The sequence below is a fragment of the Sapajus apella genome, unplaced genomic scaffold (genome assembly GCF_009761245.1).
Source record: "Sapajus apella isolate SASKATOON/1434 unplaced genomic scaffold, GSC_monkey_1.0 scaffold86, whole genome shotgun sequence".
Taxonomy (NCBI): domain Eukaryota; kingdom Metazoa; phylum Chordata; class Mammalia; order Primates; family Cebidae; genus Sapajus; species Sapajus apella.
The window spans coordinates 3,883,344-3,901,113 of NW_022437026.1; the positions used below are offsets into that span (position 1 = coordinate 3,883,344).

General features: G+C 50.9%; 1 protein-coding gene across 50 annotated transcripts in view; it reads left to right on the plus strand.

Annotated features, from left to right (window-relative positions):
• CACNA1C (calcium voltage-gated channel subunit alpha1 C) overlaps window positions 1-17,770 on the plus strand; it is a 703,883-nt gene that overhangs the window by 583,779 nt on the left and 102,334 nt on the right. For all 50 annotated transcript variants that reach the window (XM_032254241.1, XM_032254239.1, XM_032254246.1 and 47 more), the window contains 5 exons: window positions 9,273-9,480; window positions 10,374-10,494; window positions 12,037-12,151; window positions 12,921-13,041; window positions 13,383-13,452. In XM_032254241.1, coding sequence (XP_032110132.1) covers window positions 9,273-9,480; window positions 10,374-10,494; window positions 12,037-12,151; window positions 12,921-13,041; window positions 13,383-13,452 — 635 coding nt within the window. The remainder of the gene's footprint in view (window positions 1-9,272; window positions 9,481-10,373; window positions 10,495-12,036; window positions 12,152-12,920; window positions 13,042-13,382; window positions 13,453-17,770) is intronic.

Sequence of the window (17,770 nt, forward strand, 5' to 3'; positions counted from 1 at the left end):
CCTCCCCTCCTCTCTTCTCCTCCTCTCCTCTCCTCCTCCTCCCCTCCTCTCCTCTCTTCTCCTCCTCCCCTCCCCTCCCCTCCTCTCTTCTCCTCCTCTCCTCTCCTCCTCCTCCCCTCCTCTCCTCTCCTCCTCCCCTCCTCTCCTCCTCCTCCTCCCCTCCCCTTCCTCTTTCTCTTCTTTTTCCTCCTCCTCCTTTTCTTTTTCTTTTCATTCTTTTTTCTTCAAGAAAGGATCTCACTCTGTCACCTAGGCTGGAATGTGGTAGCATAATCTTAGCTCACTGTAGCGTCAAACTCCTGTGCTCAAGTGATACTCCCGCCTCACCCCAGCCTGCCAAGTAACTGGGACTCTAAGTGCCATGTCTGGTTAATATTTTTATTTTTTGTAGAGATGAGGTCTCACTATATTGCCCAGGCTGGTCTGGAACTCCTGGCCTTAAGCAATCCTCCCACTAGGCTGACCCCTTGTGCAGCAAAAAATCTTAATTCTTACATCCCCACTGTCTTCGTCATAATGTAGTCTAATTCTGTCAAGATGGCACTTAGGATAGTTTTTGACTGAAAAAACACATCAAGGTAAGGGCTACTATGAATTCAGCAGAGCGTTTAAATTTAAATTCCTGTACATCTGTGTATGTTTGAAAAGTGGTAATGTAAATGCAAGACAGGCTGTTTATTCAGAGTAGTATAATGCTTGGTGTACACATGGACTCATGGATCCCTTCCTAGAATTCTAGAATTCCAGCTGCTCTTCCCTCACCGGAGACCCATTGTCTAAGAGTCAGGAACAGGGATCTAAGTGAATGGCTCTCCACCCTGAGGTCATGACACCCTGCTACATCCAGAGCAGCTGGATCATGTATAGCAAGTAATTTATTACTGAGAGCTAAAATTCCAAAGTGTGTGAATAGTTTCTTTAAAAAAAATAAAATAAGTTAATATTGTCCTTGTAACATAACAGCATCACTCTTTGTCACTTGCATTCCAAAATGCTTCTGTGAATGGGTGAGATCAGGGTGGACTTACAGCTCATCCAGGACACCTGAAGGGAGCAGATGGCTTTGATATATCATTAGGAGGAAAATGAATTCTTTACATACTTACATTTTTTGCGTTCCATCAAAATCTGAGAATACCACAGGGAGTATGCGACATCTATGTTGTTTTAAGAAAAAAAAAGGCCGACCGTATGAGTCTGCACTTTGGGAGGCCGAGGCGGGTGGATCACGAGGTCAAGAGATCGAGACCATCCTGGTCAACACGGTGAGACCCCGTCTCTACTAAAACTACAAAAAATTAGCTGGGTATGGTGGCGTGTGCCTGTAATCCCAGCTACTCAGGAGGCTGAGGCAGGAGAATTGCCTGAACCCAGGAGGCGGAGGTTGCGGTGAGCCGAGATCGCGCCATTGCACTCCGGCCTGGGTAACAAGAGCGAAACTCCGTCTCAAAAAAAAAAAAAAAGAAAATTACTTAATAGAAAAGATTGAGAAAGACAAGATCCCTGCCCGCTGAGAACAGTGGGACATGCACATGGCCAGAATCTTTGTCATCTTTGAGTGAACGCCCCAGAATGGTGGGCCTTCAAGCCTCATGACAGATTGGGTTCTTCCACCTGTGGCTCTCGGTGCTGCCCAGATTCAATGTCCAGTTTGTCTATTCTTTGTCAGCCCAGTCTGACATGTTCCACAGGGTGGGAGAAGGGCTTCAGACAGATACAGTCCGGATGTGACACCAGTTCGCTAATTGCATCTCAGTTTTTACACAACTGGTTTTCAAATGCAGTGAGGCCCCTCTAGCCCTTGCTATTTTCCCTCACACGCCTTCAGCCCCTCTTCATTTCTCCTGCTGCTCCTCCCCTGAAGCTCCCTTCCCAGGCTTTGAGATGACAGCTGGGGCTGATTGAGCACAGACAGATTGACTCATGAATCTTGGCCACATATGGGCCGCACAGAGCCCCAGGTGAGAGCCTTTAGCACATCCTCCAGGCTTGAAATAGCTCCATGTCCCTACCAGCATCTGGCCTTAAGCAGCAGATCCATCCCCACACCTTCCCAGCTCTCCCATCATCTTCTAGCCCCCACTCTTCTCAGGCCCCCTGTAGCCTCTGAGCTCATTGAGGGCCATTATTAAGGAGGTCTCTTTGGCAGATACCCAGTTCCCGCTCAGGGCTCTGTGCCAAAGGCAGCTCAGACTCCAGAACCTGCAGTCTTGCTGTCACCACAACGGGTAGTTCTCCTCTGGAATGGGAACGTCCTGGTGTCACCTACTGGGGGAAAGATCAAGAAAATGCAGGTGAAGATGATTCCCTATACCTAACACAACTGTGGCTGAAAGGGCCAACTAGGTGACATTGAGTAGCCCTGTGGCTCCGAAGCTCAGAGGAGCACACTGCTAAGGCCATCCCCAGGTCCAGGCCAGACCACCTTGCCTGCTTAACCAGTTACACTCCCCATGCAGGTCCCGTTCTCAATGTCACCAAGACATCTGCTGCAAACAGGGAAGACAAGACCTTCGAACTTGTTAACCAAGTCAGGCCTTGACTCAAAAGTGAAACACAAAATGGTCTTCCCAGCCTGCTACAATGAATGGAAGCAGGGGCAGGGACCACTAGAAACTGAATCAGTAGGTGAGGCTTTGGGGCCAGGCTGTCCCAGACCAAAATACTCTAGAATTCTGCTTGACTCCGCAGCCCAGCATATACAATTCCACCTCTGGGCATACTGATCCCTCCCAGGGCTATCGTGTGGTTTGTCTGTTTGTTTTTGAGATGAAGTCTTGCACTGTCGCCGGACCTGGAGTGCAATGGCATGATCTCGGCTCACTGCAACCTCCGCCTCCCGGATTCATACAATGCTCCTGCCTCAGCCTCCCAAGTAGCTGGGATTACAGGTGCACACCACCATACACAGCTAATTTTTTATATTTTTAGAAGAGATGGGTTTCACTATGTTGGCCAGACTGATCTCGAACTTCTGACTTCATGATCCACCCACCTCGGCCTCCCAAAGTGCTGGAATTACAGGTGTGAGCCACTGGGCCCAGCCCCTGGGTCTATTGTGTTTTAAGGGACCAGAGCTCAACTTGACAGTAGCTCTGCTCTGAGGACACCCACTCCTTTGCTCCCTTGCTGAATGGATTCTACCTGCTTCCCCAGGTGGCCTCAGCTGACTCTCTCTGCTCCTCACTCCATTGCCTCCCACAGAGCCCCAGCCACACAAATACACTGCGGGAGATTGCTTTAGAAATGCTCTTTTAACAATAGATCACTTGCCACCAAAACTAAGAATTTTTTTTACCCTTCAGGATGAGAACATTTGGGACAGGTATCAAATTCAGTTATGACCTTCCGTGGAACACAGAGAGAATAGGGTGGAACATTTGCAGGGCATCTGAAAGTGGGAGGTACTGTTATTTTGAGGATCACTTATTTATGGCAAGCTCAATGTTCTGCTCTATACCTAGAATAAAGGTAAAGGAGCTGGCCCTGAGCTCTTTGAAGCAAAAGGTTCATGAGATGAAAGTTCCAGTTTAAGGAAGGCTCAGGTTACTTTATATTATAGAAGAGGAGGAAGAATTCCACAGAGCCCCAAACCCAGAGACAGCCTTAGAGAAGGGGAAACAAATGGAGATAAAAGGATTTCTGAACCGATGGTTGTAACTTACATCAGGAGAGGCGGAGGGAAAAGGTAACAGGAGTGACATGGTGGTGAGCAAGTGAGAGGGCTTAAAGGGAGGCTGCGGGTAGGAAGGTAGAGGGAAGGAGAGAATTCAGGTGGCAAAGAGCTTGATGTGATGAAAAGCCCTGATGAGCCGTACTTTAAAGATAAAGTGGTGAGCCGGGTGGATCCGATGGGGGATGGGATGGGCAAGGACTCACAGTTTGGAGAGAATGATTCCAGCAGCTGGAGAATAGGAAAGGAAAGTTGATGCCAAGGACGGCGATGCAGGCAGATTGCTGGGGGGGTGGTCTAGAGCTGGGCACCTGCACCCGGGTGCCATAGAGCCCGTAGTACTGACTGTGAGCTTGTGCACCCGTGGCCTTGTGGGTACTGCTCTGATGAGAGGGTGCTGCATTTTTCTGCCTCTCCATGAGGTCTGTGACCAAAAGACATGGGTTGCTTTGCTCTGCTGCTGCTTCTCTCCAAAGCTCTTGCCTTTTTGGGCTGTGAGTGTGTGTATTTCATATTTTTGATCAATGAGAAACAAAGCTTCAGTTGATTGTGAGTGTGCCATTAACCCCTCTAGTTTACCACCAGTGAATCTCCTAAAAAAGAGTATGATTCTAGGACAGGAGGCCATCATCCGATCTTCCGGCCATAGCTGTGCGAGCATCAGGCTCCATGAAGAGGAGGGAGTGTGAGGACCCGCAGGACCGCCAGCTGCTTTCTTTAAATGGCATTTCACGTCACCCTACCCACCTCAAAGGCTGCCACCTGGACACCTCCAAATCTCATCCATATCAGTGATAGTACAGCCCCCACCCTGAACCTGCTATCAGCCAAGGCCTGCCAGCCTCCGGAATTCAGCCCTCCTCCCCTGAGTCCCGTCAGCATTCTTGGCCACATCATCATTTCAGCAGTTCCTTTGTCTCATCTCCTAGGCAAGCACATAAAACATCTCCAGTCATTTGCACATTAGGGATAGAAGCCTTCTGCTCAGCAGGCTGAGCACCCCTCATGATGCCAGGCCTCAGGCAGGAGCCTGCCCTCTTTATCCTGCAGCAAAGGCAAGGAAAGGACAGGTGGCAGTCCTGCCTCAGGCCCAGCTCCTTCTTTGTCCTGCTGAATGGGAAGCAACAGTAGGCTGAAGACAAACAGCACGAACAACCCTATCTCTGTCTGTCTGAGCCATGTCATACCTATGCTGCTGGTCCCCAGGACAGTGTCTTTTCCCCCAGGCGTTTTCCATATCGACGGTAGGCTGGTGCCAATCCATCTTTTAAACAGAGGCTGACCTGTACCCTCAAACCTGGGACCACTGATTTTGAGAATGTGAGCTCTTCCCCAAAGGTGACACATATTCACAGTGATCTGGAAATCCTACCCCTAAGTGTTACTCAAGCCATAGCAACCCTGTTTTCTGTTTATTTTTATTTTTGTTTTTGTTTTTTGAGATGGAGTCTCGCTCTTTAGCCCAGGCTGGAGTGCAATGGCACGATCTCGGCTCACTGCAACCTCCGCCTCCCTGGTCCTGGTTCAAGCAATTCTCCTACCTCAGCCTCCCAGTAGCTGGGATTACAGGCATGAGCCACCTTGCCCAACTAGTTTTTGTATTTTTTAATAGAGACGGGTTTCATTTGGCCAGTCTGGCCTTGATCACCTGACCTCATGATCTGCCCACCTCAGCCTCCCAAAGTGCTGGGATTATAGGCGTGAGCCTCTGCAGTTGGCCTGCAACCCTCTTTACTGTAGGACAAATTGATACATATTAGTTTGATGCATGGTCTGGCAATGGAACAGTCAGGAATCTCAGAAAATCCCTCCCCATGGATGTAGGGAAGCTATGGGCCTAGGAAGGCTGTGGGAGCAGGGGCAGACAGCCACTTCTCACTGTTGGGCAAAGTGTGTTCAACTTCAGTGCACACACACACACACACACACACACACAGAAGCAACTGTGCAACTCCCTTGCCTTTCCCTCTAGGAAGTACAGATGTGTCATACACATAGGTTCATTCATTCACTGAACAAGATATTTGCTGATCACCTGCTTTGTGCCAGGAACTCACTGTTCTAGACTCTAAGGATATAAATACAACAGATGGGTTCCCTCTCCCATGGCCTCACATGCTGGCAAGGGCAAATAGACAATAAGCAAAGACATAATTATCCATCAAGTGTGATGAGGGCTAGAACACTGGCCAGGGGAGAGGTGAGCCGAGGTCTGAGGGAGCTGAAGAGGTGAACCCCACCGACGTCTGCAGAAGAGCCAGCGGACGGCAGCATGGCCTTGGCCAGGCAGGAGCAGTGTGGGAGTTGGAGAAAGAGTGAGGGGGGTCTGAGGGAGGGGAATGCAGCTGGCTGGTCACTGGCCCTCTGGGGCCAGAATCTGCAGCCTCTGCCAGGCCTTTGGGAGGACTCTGGCTTTGACCCAGAGGTGAAGGGGAGGTGATTGAAGAGCTTAAGCAAGACTGAGGCATCGTGGGCCTCACCCCATAGCAACACCCACTGCTGCTGTGCCTGGAGAGCCGCTGCCCGGAGCGAGGGTCCAGGCAGTGAGGATGAGGAGGTGGTGGGAAGTGGCCAACGTCAGGGCTCACTCGTTGTGAAGGTGGCGCAGAAGGATTTGCTCCTGCGGAGTGTGAGAGAGCCAGGAAGATGACTCCGAGGACTTTGCCTTGAGTCAAAAGCAATGGTTCTCATTTACTTGAGATGGGGGAAGGTGATGGGTGGGAATCAGGAGCTCTGTCAGAGCACGAACCCCAGTATGATGCAGCTCAGACTTTCCCAGACACCCCAGGGGTTGAGGGAGGCAGAGTCAGCAGGGAGAGTGGGCAGAGGGCGCTCCTCCAGGCACAGCTCTGTGCCCACACCCACATCCTTGCCTTTGACTGTGCTGGCAGGACCATGCCACCCTCACTCTAGGAGGTCCCTGCCAGTTTTCATGCTCCATCTCCCCCTTCCCAGGAGCATTCACCCCTCCTAGAGACTCGATCTGTTCCTGGCCCACAGCCTCCTCCTCCCTAGAGCCCCAGGCATGCCAATGGGCTCCCGGGTCAGGAGGGCCCTCCCCACCTCTCTCTCCCTCTCTACCCCTCATGTGGTGCCTCCCCCAGACTTTCTTGCGGACGGCACCTGGCCCTCTCCCTCTGCAGCCAGAACATGCTTGTCAGGCTGCAGTTGGTCCCCATGACTGTTGGACATACCTGAGTTATTTCCCGCATGCCTCTTTATTTCATGAAAATGAAGGCTCCGACCTTCCATGGCCATTAAGGCTTTTCCAGAATCTTCCATGGTGGCTGAGTGCACAGAGGATCTCTAGGGGATTTGTGACTTCAGGGCACATGCAGACACTCTTCCCTCAGATACAGCTGGAAATTCTCATTATAAATATGCTCGAAAGTTGCTGGTTCCCAACCCTAGTGTATTGGCAAGTATTGGACTGGCCACGTGAGGATTACCCCAGCCCCAGAGTCAGAGATTAGGTTTTCGTGGTGCCAGGGAGAGACCTGAAAATCAGGAGTTAGGAAATGCTAACACACCCCTACTATCATTTTTGTTGTTGCTGCTGCTGTTGCTTTATTATTTTTTTTTATATATTTATTTTTTAGGACAGGGTCTCACTCTGTCACCCAGGATGAAGTGCAGTGGTGCAGTCATAGCTCACTGCAGCTTCGAACTCCTGGGCTCAAGTGATCCTCCCATCTCAGTCACCCCAGTAGGTAGGACTACAGGCATGTGCCACCACACCTGGCTAATTCTTTGATTTTTTAGAGATGAGGTCTCACAGTGCTGCCCAAGTTGGTCTTGAACTCCTGGCCTCAAGCAGTCCTCTTGTCTTGACCTCCTAAAGTGCCAATCCTCCCAAAGGGTATTACAGGCAGGAGCTACCACTATGCCCAGCCACCTCCACTGGTGTCGATCCTCGGGCAGGCTTGGGAAAACTGCTTCAGCTGTAAGAGGGGAGAGTGTTCTACCCCCAGAGAGGTTCTCTTACTTTCTTCTTTAAACAGATCACTATAGCCTCTAGCCTGCAGGGGTTCCAGGCAGTCCATCACACATACTGGGTTGTACAGAATTTATTTAAGAACAGAGATGGGGAAGATGGAGGGGGAAAAAACCCTGCAACCTTCTGCCTTCTAAAATTTAGAGCCTATTTTGGTGAGACAAGACTGTATGGTATAGAGCAGATACAAATAAATGTATATTAATATTCTGCAAACAGAGCGGGTATAGCTGGCAGGCAAAATAGAAGTGAGGAAAAGCTGGATTTGTGGAGGCCAACGGAGCACTCGAGGCTGCAGCTTGGTAAGGAGTTCATGTTGCCATCCAAACTGTGACCCCTCTGCTTCTGTCCCTTGGTACGGAACCATTCTCTGAAGACATGAACCCAGGCTGTGGCTGCAGTGGGAGTGGCTTGCATGTCACTCACTGAAGCAGCAAAAGCAATCCACTGGACTGGTGGTGAGCTGGGAATCTCTCAAGGTAGTGAACTAGGAGGCAGGCGGGCCAGAGGGGGCCATAGGGAAATGAGATTGCTCTGTTCTTGCCTTTGCTCCCCTCAGGGCCGTGTCCTTTGCCATGGTGCACTTCCTGATCCTGAGCTGACCCTCACGTAGGCACCCACCCTGCATCCAGCAGTCATTAGCAGGTTCCCCCTCCCACTTTTTCATGAGAAAGGAGTTTTCCCAGAACCTCTGTAAGACTTCTGTGTTTATAGTGGAGAGAGCCCTCAGGGCTGTAAGGAGTGAGGGCCTCCTCCGCAGGGATCCCACTGAAAGCCCATTCCACTCAAGACTGAGCTCCCACCCACTCAGAGGACTTGCGCTTTGAGCTGCCCCAGTGGGTGTGACAGGTTTGCTATAATCTAGAGTTTCCCAAACTCACCTGCTGATCAGAATCCCGTAGTATGCTTGTTAAAAACACAGATATCAGGACTCCGAACTACAGCTAGTGAATCAGAAGCTCCAGAGGAAGGGCCCTTAAAAAAACAAAATCTAAGGACGGGATGAACTTGGGAAACTTCACCAAGCCATGAACTTTCTGTTGCCCATGGGTGACTTCATTCCTCCCACTGCTAGATAGCTGCTTCCTCGGCTGAGCTCAGACTGGCATTCGTGGAGAAAAAAAAAGTTTTTTTCTGTTTAGCGAACAACAGCAACCACAATAATTCCCAACCTTAATCAACTATGTGCCAAGCACTCTATGGGGGGGTCTTTGGAGAAAGGTAGAACATGTCAGGCAATCCTGCCAATAGCCTAATGAAGCAAGGGCCACAGCAGTCTCCGTTTGTCAGATGGGGATGCAGAAGGCAGGGTAGTGAAATGTCTTGTCCAGAGGAACACGCAGCAGGTATCGGGCAGAGCTAGGTTGCCGGCTTCTGACCACTGCCCTCATCTGTCCCCCAACAGGTTAGTCATCCGGGAACCTTGAATTAACTCCCTCCAGGGTGGCCCAGCTCACAGCACCGCCGACACCCCTCCCCCAAGGACAGGGAAAAAGCAGAAATGGCAGCTCCTCTGAGAACCTGCAGTGGGCAGGTGTGAGAACGAGGCACGATGGGGAGGACAGCGAGGGGCAGGGTGCTGACCTCCCTCCTGTTGGCTCTTAGGTACTGGAACTCCTTGAGCAACCTGGTGGCATCCTTGCTGAACTCTGTGCGCTCCATCGCCTCCCTGCTCCTTCTCCTCTTCCTCTTCATCATCATCTTCTCCCTCCTGGGGATGCAGCTCTTTGGAGGAAAGTTCAACTTTGATGAGATGCAGACCCGGAGGAGCACATTTGATAACTTCCCCCAGTCCCTCCTCACTGTGTTTCAGGTAGGGACTCTTCTCTGCTGGGATTCGGACTCAGGGTGGTTGAGTGGCGGGGTGGTGGGGGGCGTGTGGAAAGCTGCATCCTTTCACTGGGCAGCCACAGCCAGCCTAGATCAGCCCTGGAGGCCCCATGCCCAGGAGAGTCTTGAGATTTTTCTGTAGTTTCCCCTGTCCCCATCTGCCATGGAATTCCACTGGTGGGTGGACCATTAGGGGAAACGATGTGGTTTAAAAACATCTTCTTATCCATGGACTCCTTTACTCAAATTCTCCATGAAAGCCCAAAACATAAACAAAGAAAAACAGACTGCTCTTATTGGGGGAGGGGAGGGTGACGAAGCCCTGGCTTTCCTACCCACCATGCCTGACCCTAGGAAAAAATGTTACTGGACCGCCAAATTTGTGATTTCATAGATATTGCGGCCTACGGCAAAATTAAAGTGGCACTTATTTAAGTTTAAAAGTAGATTGATTTAGAGGTAAAAATGAATCACATGTAGATGTTGTCACAGTCTTAAAGATGATGCCCCAATGATGAATGTTTGGGGAAAGCATGTGACAGTCTCAGCAAACACGCAACTGCAAAAGGCCCCTGATGCCTTACCCCCAGGAATGGCTGATGGTCAGCTCAAGCATGAGTGGGGAAAGTCAGAGATCTTTGTGCCAAAACTTGCAGTCACTCTTCAAATAATATTATGCCAATGGCCAGGCATTTTGTCTAAGGAGAGTTCAATAGCTCAGAGTCCCTGGGGAGGAGAATTGGGAGCCAGGAGGAGGGAAGGAAGCGAAAGGGAAATTTTGGACAATTTTGTTGAGTAGTGGGGCAGGGCAGGGTGGTTTTGGGTTTGCTGTTGGTCTAACGCTGTGTCCCTTATTGGTGGGAATGTGTCATTCAGATCCTGACCGGGGAGGACTGGAATTCGGTGATGTATGATGGGATCATGGCTTATGGCGGCCCCTCTTTTCCAGGGATGTTAGTCTGTATTTACTTCATCATCCTCTTCATCTGTGGAAACTGTATCCTTTGCTGCTGCCCCCCACCCCCGCGGCCCCCAGCCCCCAGCCTGCGGCGCAATGCCAAACGGGCACGCCCCCAGGTCTGGGCTGTCACCACCCAGCCTAGAACCCCATGGCGGCGGAGGTGGGTCTGGGTGGAAACCTGCAGCTGCGGCCTCGGGGAGGTTCACCCTCCTGAGCCCTTCGGGGCCGCAGCGGCGCCGCGCTCCAGGCGTGCTCCCGTGGTAATCTAGGCGAGCGGCGCCCCCTGGCGTTGCGGCGTGCGCAGCCACTCACGCGGACTGCGATAGGGACGCGCCGGAGCGGGCCGGCTGCCCTGGGGCCACTGCGTCTGCTCAGAGGCGGGGCGCTCGGTGAGGGAGGATGAGCCGGTGTCCTTGAAGTGACCTTCAGCTCCCCTCCTGCTTTTTGGTCAGCACCCCTCCCTCTGATGCTGCTCTCCAGGACTTTAGTCACAGGCAGAGCTGCGCAGACTTCAAACAGCCCCAAAAGCTCCTTCCTTTTCCTGGCTGGGGCAGGTTTCCAGGGTCACAAACCATGGGTGCTGCTTCTCCTCCCCAGCTCATGACCCCGAGAGAGTCACGTCCGGAGCCTGGGGTAACACGGGAACAGCTCTGGGCCAAGTCGCAGCTAAGGCAGTGCAGCAAAGGCAGTCATGGAAGCCTGCAGACAAGGTTTCCTCTTTTCCCAGCTGGGTGACCTCTTGCAGATTGAAGGTCCTCTGCCTTAGTGCCTGTAAAATGCGGCAATGGAATCATAGTCCCTACTACGTAAAGGGTCTTTGGGAGTTTTAATGGGATCATGCATGCAAAGCCCCTGCCACGTCCAGAAGCCTCCTGAGACAAGCCCCTCTTCCCCTGCCTGGGTTGTGGCTTCTCTGTGTGTGAAATGATATGAATGTCTGGGTGCCTGGGGCTGGGAGTCAGACTTCGCAAACTTAAAGCTCCATCCAGCTATGCTTTCTTTGATTCTGCAGTTCTCTGACCCACAGTGTTTCTGTTGGTGCAGTAGGGTGGGGAGAAAGGGCAAAGAACTGCCTCCCTTGGGAGCTCCCAAGCCTTGGCTAGCTCCAGCCGGACCCACCAAGGGCCTTCGTGTGTGCAGGCTCACATTAGAGTTGGCAGAGATACCAATCCACCCCCTCAGTGCCCAGTTATAATAAACCGCTCTTAAGAGCATTCTGCATCCTGCTAGAGACAATACTGTTTATAATGTCAATTACAGCCAGTCATCTCAGCGGGGAAACCAATCATGAAACCCAGCAATTAAAGTGCAAGGCAGGGCTGGCTGCCTCACTCCCGCCTGCTCCAGTGTGCAGGCTAGCCTGTTCTCAACTCTCTAGATCGCTCCAGGTAGCTGGGAGGGTGATGGGGAGGAAGGGGAGGGGAGGAACACTGCTGGGGTCTGACTCCCTCGAAGTGATTCACCCTCAAGCTCTCTCTGCCGAGGAGCTCTACCCTGCCCATCCTGTATCCCCCCACCCCCTGTGTCCACCAAAACCCCAAGCCAAGGGTCATTTTCTTTAAGAATGGACACAAACAGATATCCTACTGAATGTGTTCTTGGCCATTGCTGTGGACAACCTGGCTGATGCTGAGAGCCTCACATCTGCCCAAAAGGAGGAGGAAGAGGAGAAGGAGAGAAAGAAGCTGGCCAGGTAACCCTCTAAACTTGCCCAGGCCCCGGGCTCCAGGGCCCCCATTCTGGAATGTCATCCCACTGGTGGCAGAGAGAGGCTTGACTGCTAGCCTCTGTTGGCTGTCCCTCCTAGGAGGACTCTGGGTTTGGGGCTTCCTAAGTTGGACCTCTCTCCTAATCCTAAGCTTTACTCTGGTAGGGACCACTGTGAATTATAATAGTCTCTGCAATGGTGTTACATTCTCCACCTGTCTAGGAGGTTGGGATTATCTTTTGAGAAGCTGTGATAGGTGGCAGGAGTGTAAAGTGGGGAGAGAGAAAGGCAACCACTCAGTTCAATGGCGAAATGCAGCCCCAGCTTACAGAGGAAGTCCTCCTCACTGTGTATAATTCAGCACCAGTGTTAGGAAGGCAACACGGGGCCCTGTGTTGTATCCTATCATTGTCTAGATGGACAGTTGTAAGCCACACAGCTGCCAGGCCCTGAGCAGAGCTCCTCCAGGAGCCAATCCTAGATGAGATCCACCATCCTTCTCTGCTTTCGTGACCCAGGCATCTCTGGAGCTGCAAGAGGCCAACTGTGTGCCAGGCAGAGCAGGTGTGGCTCAGCCCCGTAGCGCTTGTGACTGAGCTGCACACGAGAGGTGCCCTGGAGAAAGGAAGATGGACACAGACCCAGGGGATCTGCCCCCGCTGGTCCCCACAGGCCACAGGGTGCTTCCCTCCCACACTGTTCCCTTTCACTCCAGTAAACAACCATTTATTTTTTTCTGCTGCTGACTGGCCAGGACTGCCAGCCCAGAGAAGAAACAAGAGGTGGTGGAGAAGCCAGCAGTGGAGGAATCCAAGGAGGAGAAGATTGAGCTGAAATCCATCACAGCTGACGGGGAGTCTCCACCCACCACCAAGGTGAGGAGCTGTCTCTTTCCTGGAGCTGTGAGGCCGGTGCTGGGGAGGGAGGGCCACAGCCTTCCCAGGCCAGACCCCCATGGAGAAGAGGAGAGAAAGAAAGACACCCAGTGGAAAGGAAGCCAGTGGGGATGGACAGGAGAGCTGGAACGGGGAAGAGAGGGCGGATTGGCTGGATCCCAGCCGTCCCCTGATGTCCTGAAGGGGATGTGCAAAGTGACAAGGACATATTTTTGAGCTAAGTCACTGACTAAAATGAAACTTCAAGGCTACTGCAAGCCTCTTAACTTGTGGAAAATATCTAACTGAATTCTTCCTCCTTCTCCCCTGTGACTGCCTAGATCAACATGGATGATCTCCAGCCCAATGAAAATGAGGATAAGAGCCCCTACCCCAACCCAGAAACTACAGGTACCAGTCCCACTGCCTAACCTGGGATTGGGAGGTTGGGGACAGAGATCTCAATTCTAAAGCCACATGGAAGTGGCCATGTATTAGGCACTATGGTTCCAGTGTCTCTCTACAAGCGTCTTACACTGCTAAGTGTCTTCTATCTCCATATTTAAGCACCGTCAGTCAGCATCTGGGAGACAGCTTTGTTTCTGGTTTCCTCATAATGAGATCACATTTGAGCAGTCCTTTTGTGTCCTTTCCAAGCAGGATTCTGTATACATTTAAATTTTTGTTACATTACAGATTGTAAAATCGATATTAATTTATAGAATGTATTAGTATGGCATATGTTGCAACATTATGCTCACTTAATATTAACAGTAAATCCCAAATCTGCCTTGCCCTTACTCAGGAGGCAGTGCCGAGTGCAGGGACAGCTGCCACCACAGATGTCCAACTTGTTGCTTTAGAAAATGATTTCAGGTCTCTGTAGAAGGAGATCTTACTGACTCCATCTTCTTGTGCTTCTATCTGATAGATAAATTGGCAGGCAGTTGGCTTCTCAGGGGCTTTAATGTCGGAGGTCAGAGGTCCTCCTTCCAGGCTTCACTTCCCAGCTCCCTGAAATCCCATACCCTGTCCAAGCCCTGGGCTTGTCTTCCTCTGACCTAAAATTGCAGATATGATCACCAGTTACCAGCTTGAAGTCAATAACATGCCATCAAGGGACTGTTGACTTTACTGACATTTCCTCGTTCCTGTAGAATAGGCTATATTTGTGCTGTTCACCAAGTTAGGTGGCTGAGAACCTTCTACATTTGTGAGCAAAGCTAGGTTTCCCTTTTGCTCTCCCTCCACTGCTTCTGTGCTAAGAACACTTACAGACATCTTCTGTTGTCTTGGGAGCCAGACTCCCTGTGGTCACACCATCCTCATTCCCCTCCTTCTGCAAGGGAATAGGATGTGGTTTCCTGGAGCTTGGGTAGAAAGAACAGGGAGTTTCCATGTGCATGCATTAAGTCTTTGAAGTTCTTAAAAACCCTTCTAGGGCGAAACTTTTAGGGAATTTCAACAACGTACTAGAATCATTGAACAAATGCAATGGGAGGATCTTGTCTTGCTCCTGAAGCAACAAATACACTTTAAAAAGACATTTCAGAGGTAAGTGGGGGAAATTGAACAAACTACATGATTTAAAGTAGTTTTGTTAATCTTGTTGGTATAATATTCTGTAGTTCTGTTTTTAAACTGCTGAAGTGTTTATGGCCAGAATCTAAAATGTTTACGAGTTGCTTTGCTTTTTAAATACTCCAACAACAAAAAAAATGGGACGGAGAAGATAAATGGAACAAGATCAGCAAAATGTCCAAAGTTGTTGAAGCTGGGAATATATATATGAGCTTTACTATGTGAGACTCTACTCATGCCTAAATCTTTAAGGTTTAAAACAAAAGGCAATAATAAAACAAATTCCTTAGGGCCCTGAGAAGAGCCTCTCATGAGGCCAGCCTCCAGGATGGGCCTCCCTGCACACACAGCAGGGCAGATCTGATATGAGGGTCTTTTCACACAGGTACCCCGCTGCAGTCAGGCCTGTAGAGCAGATACACCTCTTGCATCTTCAACAAGAATCTGAAATTCTATTTTTCTAAATACTGTACTCATGGCTTTTGTCTTCTTTGTTGCTCTAATGAAATGAAAAAGAAGAATGTTGAGAAAAAAAAAGGGCAAATGAGGCTATTGACACCACCTTGGCCATCCTAGCTGTAGCTACGGGCGGCTCTGAGGACTGGGGGGATGCTTATGCTTCCCAGCTGAAAAGCTCTTCCCAGCCTCTGATGAGGCCTCAGGATTCTTGAGTTTTGTGAGCAGATGGCCCACTCCCCATCATTTCTGTTGGTTGCATGCATCTCTACTTTTGTGTTGAGACCTAAGGCTTCCCTAACTGCCCCACCACATACGCCAGCCATCACTCTGGCCTTTGAAGCCAGCCCCAAGCATGCCCATTTGTCTCCTGGTCCTCATCCAGGAGATCTAAAGGGCAGCATGCTTTTAAAGCCATTGGCTCCACACATTACCCTACCCCCAAAGGCTAAGTCAGCCTGTGTTTCCCAGCTCTTCCTGCCTTCCCATTTCCTCCCTTCCCTGCCTCCAAAGCCAGCTCTTGGATCCTTTAGTGCCAGGGGCAGCAGAATTTCCCAGAGACTCCTCTGAGGAGCACGTGACCTGTTGTCTCCGTTCTGGTCAATCTCTGCTTCCTTCCTGCTTCTCTTTCTTCTGAACCATGAATGGCAAACAGCCTGATCTATCACTGTATTCTTGACCTCTGCCCCTTCCAGGCCTCTGCCCCCTACTGTGCCCGGTTCATGCAGGTGCCCCTTAGGCACCTCCTGCTCTGCCTTCAGTCGCACTGCTAGAAGAAAGGGCCAGTGCACGGGAGCACACTGCCATGCTCTCCTGCCACCTCCCCATCTCTCTCTTGCCCTCTGTCCTAGGCTGTCCTGTCTTCCCCCTCCCTCTTAGGCTGTCCAGGTTGCACCCAAAGCCATGGGATCTGGCCAAGTGGGATCTGGACTTCAGAGTGCGCTCTGCTGGCTGCTGCTTCAGTTGCCCTCACATGACCATGAACTCTCAGAGGAGGGGCCTGTTTCTGATTCAACAGGGGGCCGTTGAGGCCAGCCATGGCCCTAGAATCCTTCCCTCTCTGTTTCATCTGAAAAGCTCGCCAGCTGGTTTCAGCCTCCAAGATTGGCGTACCCTGATTATAGAGAAAAATCCCAACTCACTGGAAAGAAAAGCATTGTGCCCAGATGAGTGGAAGCTAATTCTACTTTTGTTTAATTTATTAGTATATTTGAGTGAGGATGTAGATGTTTGCAAGAGCCATTAAGGACTTAAAGTTAACAGGTACATGTTAAAAAGAAATGCGTGCCACCAGACACTGAGCAGTCAGCACCACCTGTGCTGGGGGAGGCTTTCACTGTTGCAAGGGTTCAGGGACAAGGAGAGCCGTGAGCTGGTGGAATCTGGGGGCTTCATACAGAAGGGTGGTCTTGACTGAGCTTTGAATCAGGGAGTTGGAGAGGCTGAAGGAGTTTTTGCAGGATTATACAATCGTCAGAGATGCTGAGAGTTGGAAGAAACCTTGGAGATGTTAATGAACTACTCATGAAGCACTTACTGTATGCCAGGCACTGTGCTAAGTACAGGGACATGGGGGTTCTTGTGCTGGATGGACAGGGAAGACCCCCGCCCCCCTGGAGCTGACATATCAGTGGGGAGACAGGCAGCAGGCAAACCAACCAAAAAGGTGACATCGCATGATGTGAAGATAGTAAAATCAAGGATTGTGTTAGGGGTGACTTGGGGACCAGGCTGCTTCGACTGTGTGGTCAGCAAAGGCTTCTCTGAGGACACAGCATTTGACTGGAGCCTGAATGATTCAAAGGAACTAGACATGGAATCAGAGCGAAGAGCTCTCTAGGTGGAGGGCCTGAGTGCAGAGCCTCTTACAGGGGGATGCACTTGGCTGTGGGGACTCCAAAGAGGGCCAGTGTGCCTGAAGCAGAGAGAACCAAGGGATAGTGCCCTGAGGCAGGAGGCTGGGGCAGGACAGGAGGGCAGGGCAGGAGGCACGGGGCCACATGGGAGACTGGGTCTGATCCAGTGCCCTGGAGGGCTGCCAGAACGTCTGAGCAGAGGAGGCCCTGACCCTGTGTCCGACTCACCCTTTCAGAGATTCCCTCTGGGTGCTCTGTGGATAAAGGGTGGTGGTGGTCGAGAGCAGAACTGGGGCAGGGAGGATACTTGTCCAGTATCCAGGCAGAGAAGATGGCAGTTTGGGTAGGGAACAGTGCTGGAGATGCAGAAAGGGGTCAGGCTTGGGGTACCTTTTGCAAACCAACAGGATTTATTCATCGCTTAGATGTTGGAGAGAAAAAGATGAATGTAGGGTGACTCTGAGGTTTTCTAATTGAGCCAGTAAAGAGAAGATCCCCAATGCAGAAACTATATCCACCACCTGTGCTCCTGGTGCCCCAAGGCCCTGCTCTAGGTATCTGGCCCTTACCAACCGTGCACTCCCTTCAACTGGTAGCAGCCTCTTGTGCTCTGCTAGAAACTAAGCTCCTTGAGGACAAGAGCCACGGCTTTCTGTTCTCAGCCTTGGACTCAACACTCTGTAAGCACTAGATCTTACAAATGTCTTTACTTTATTTGGCCAAGAGCAAAATCACAGAGGCGAGGATGAGCATCAAATGGAGAGGAGCAAGGCTTCCCGAGGACCAAGGCTGGGGCTTTGAGTGCTACCCTGGTTTTACTTTTGAATCCTCTGACC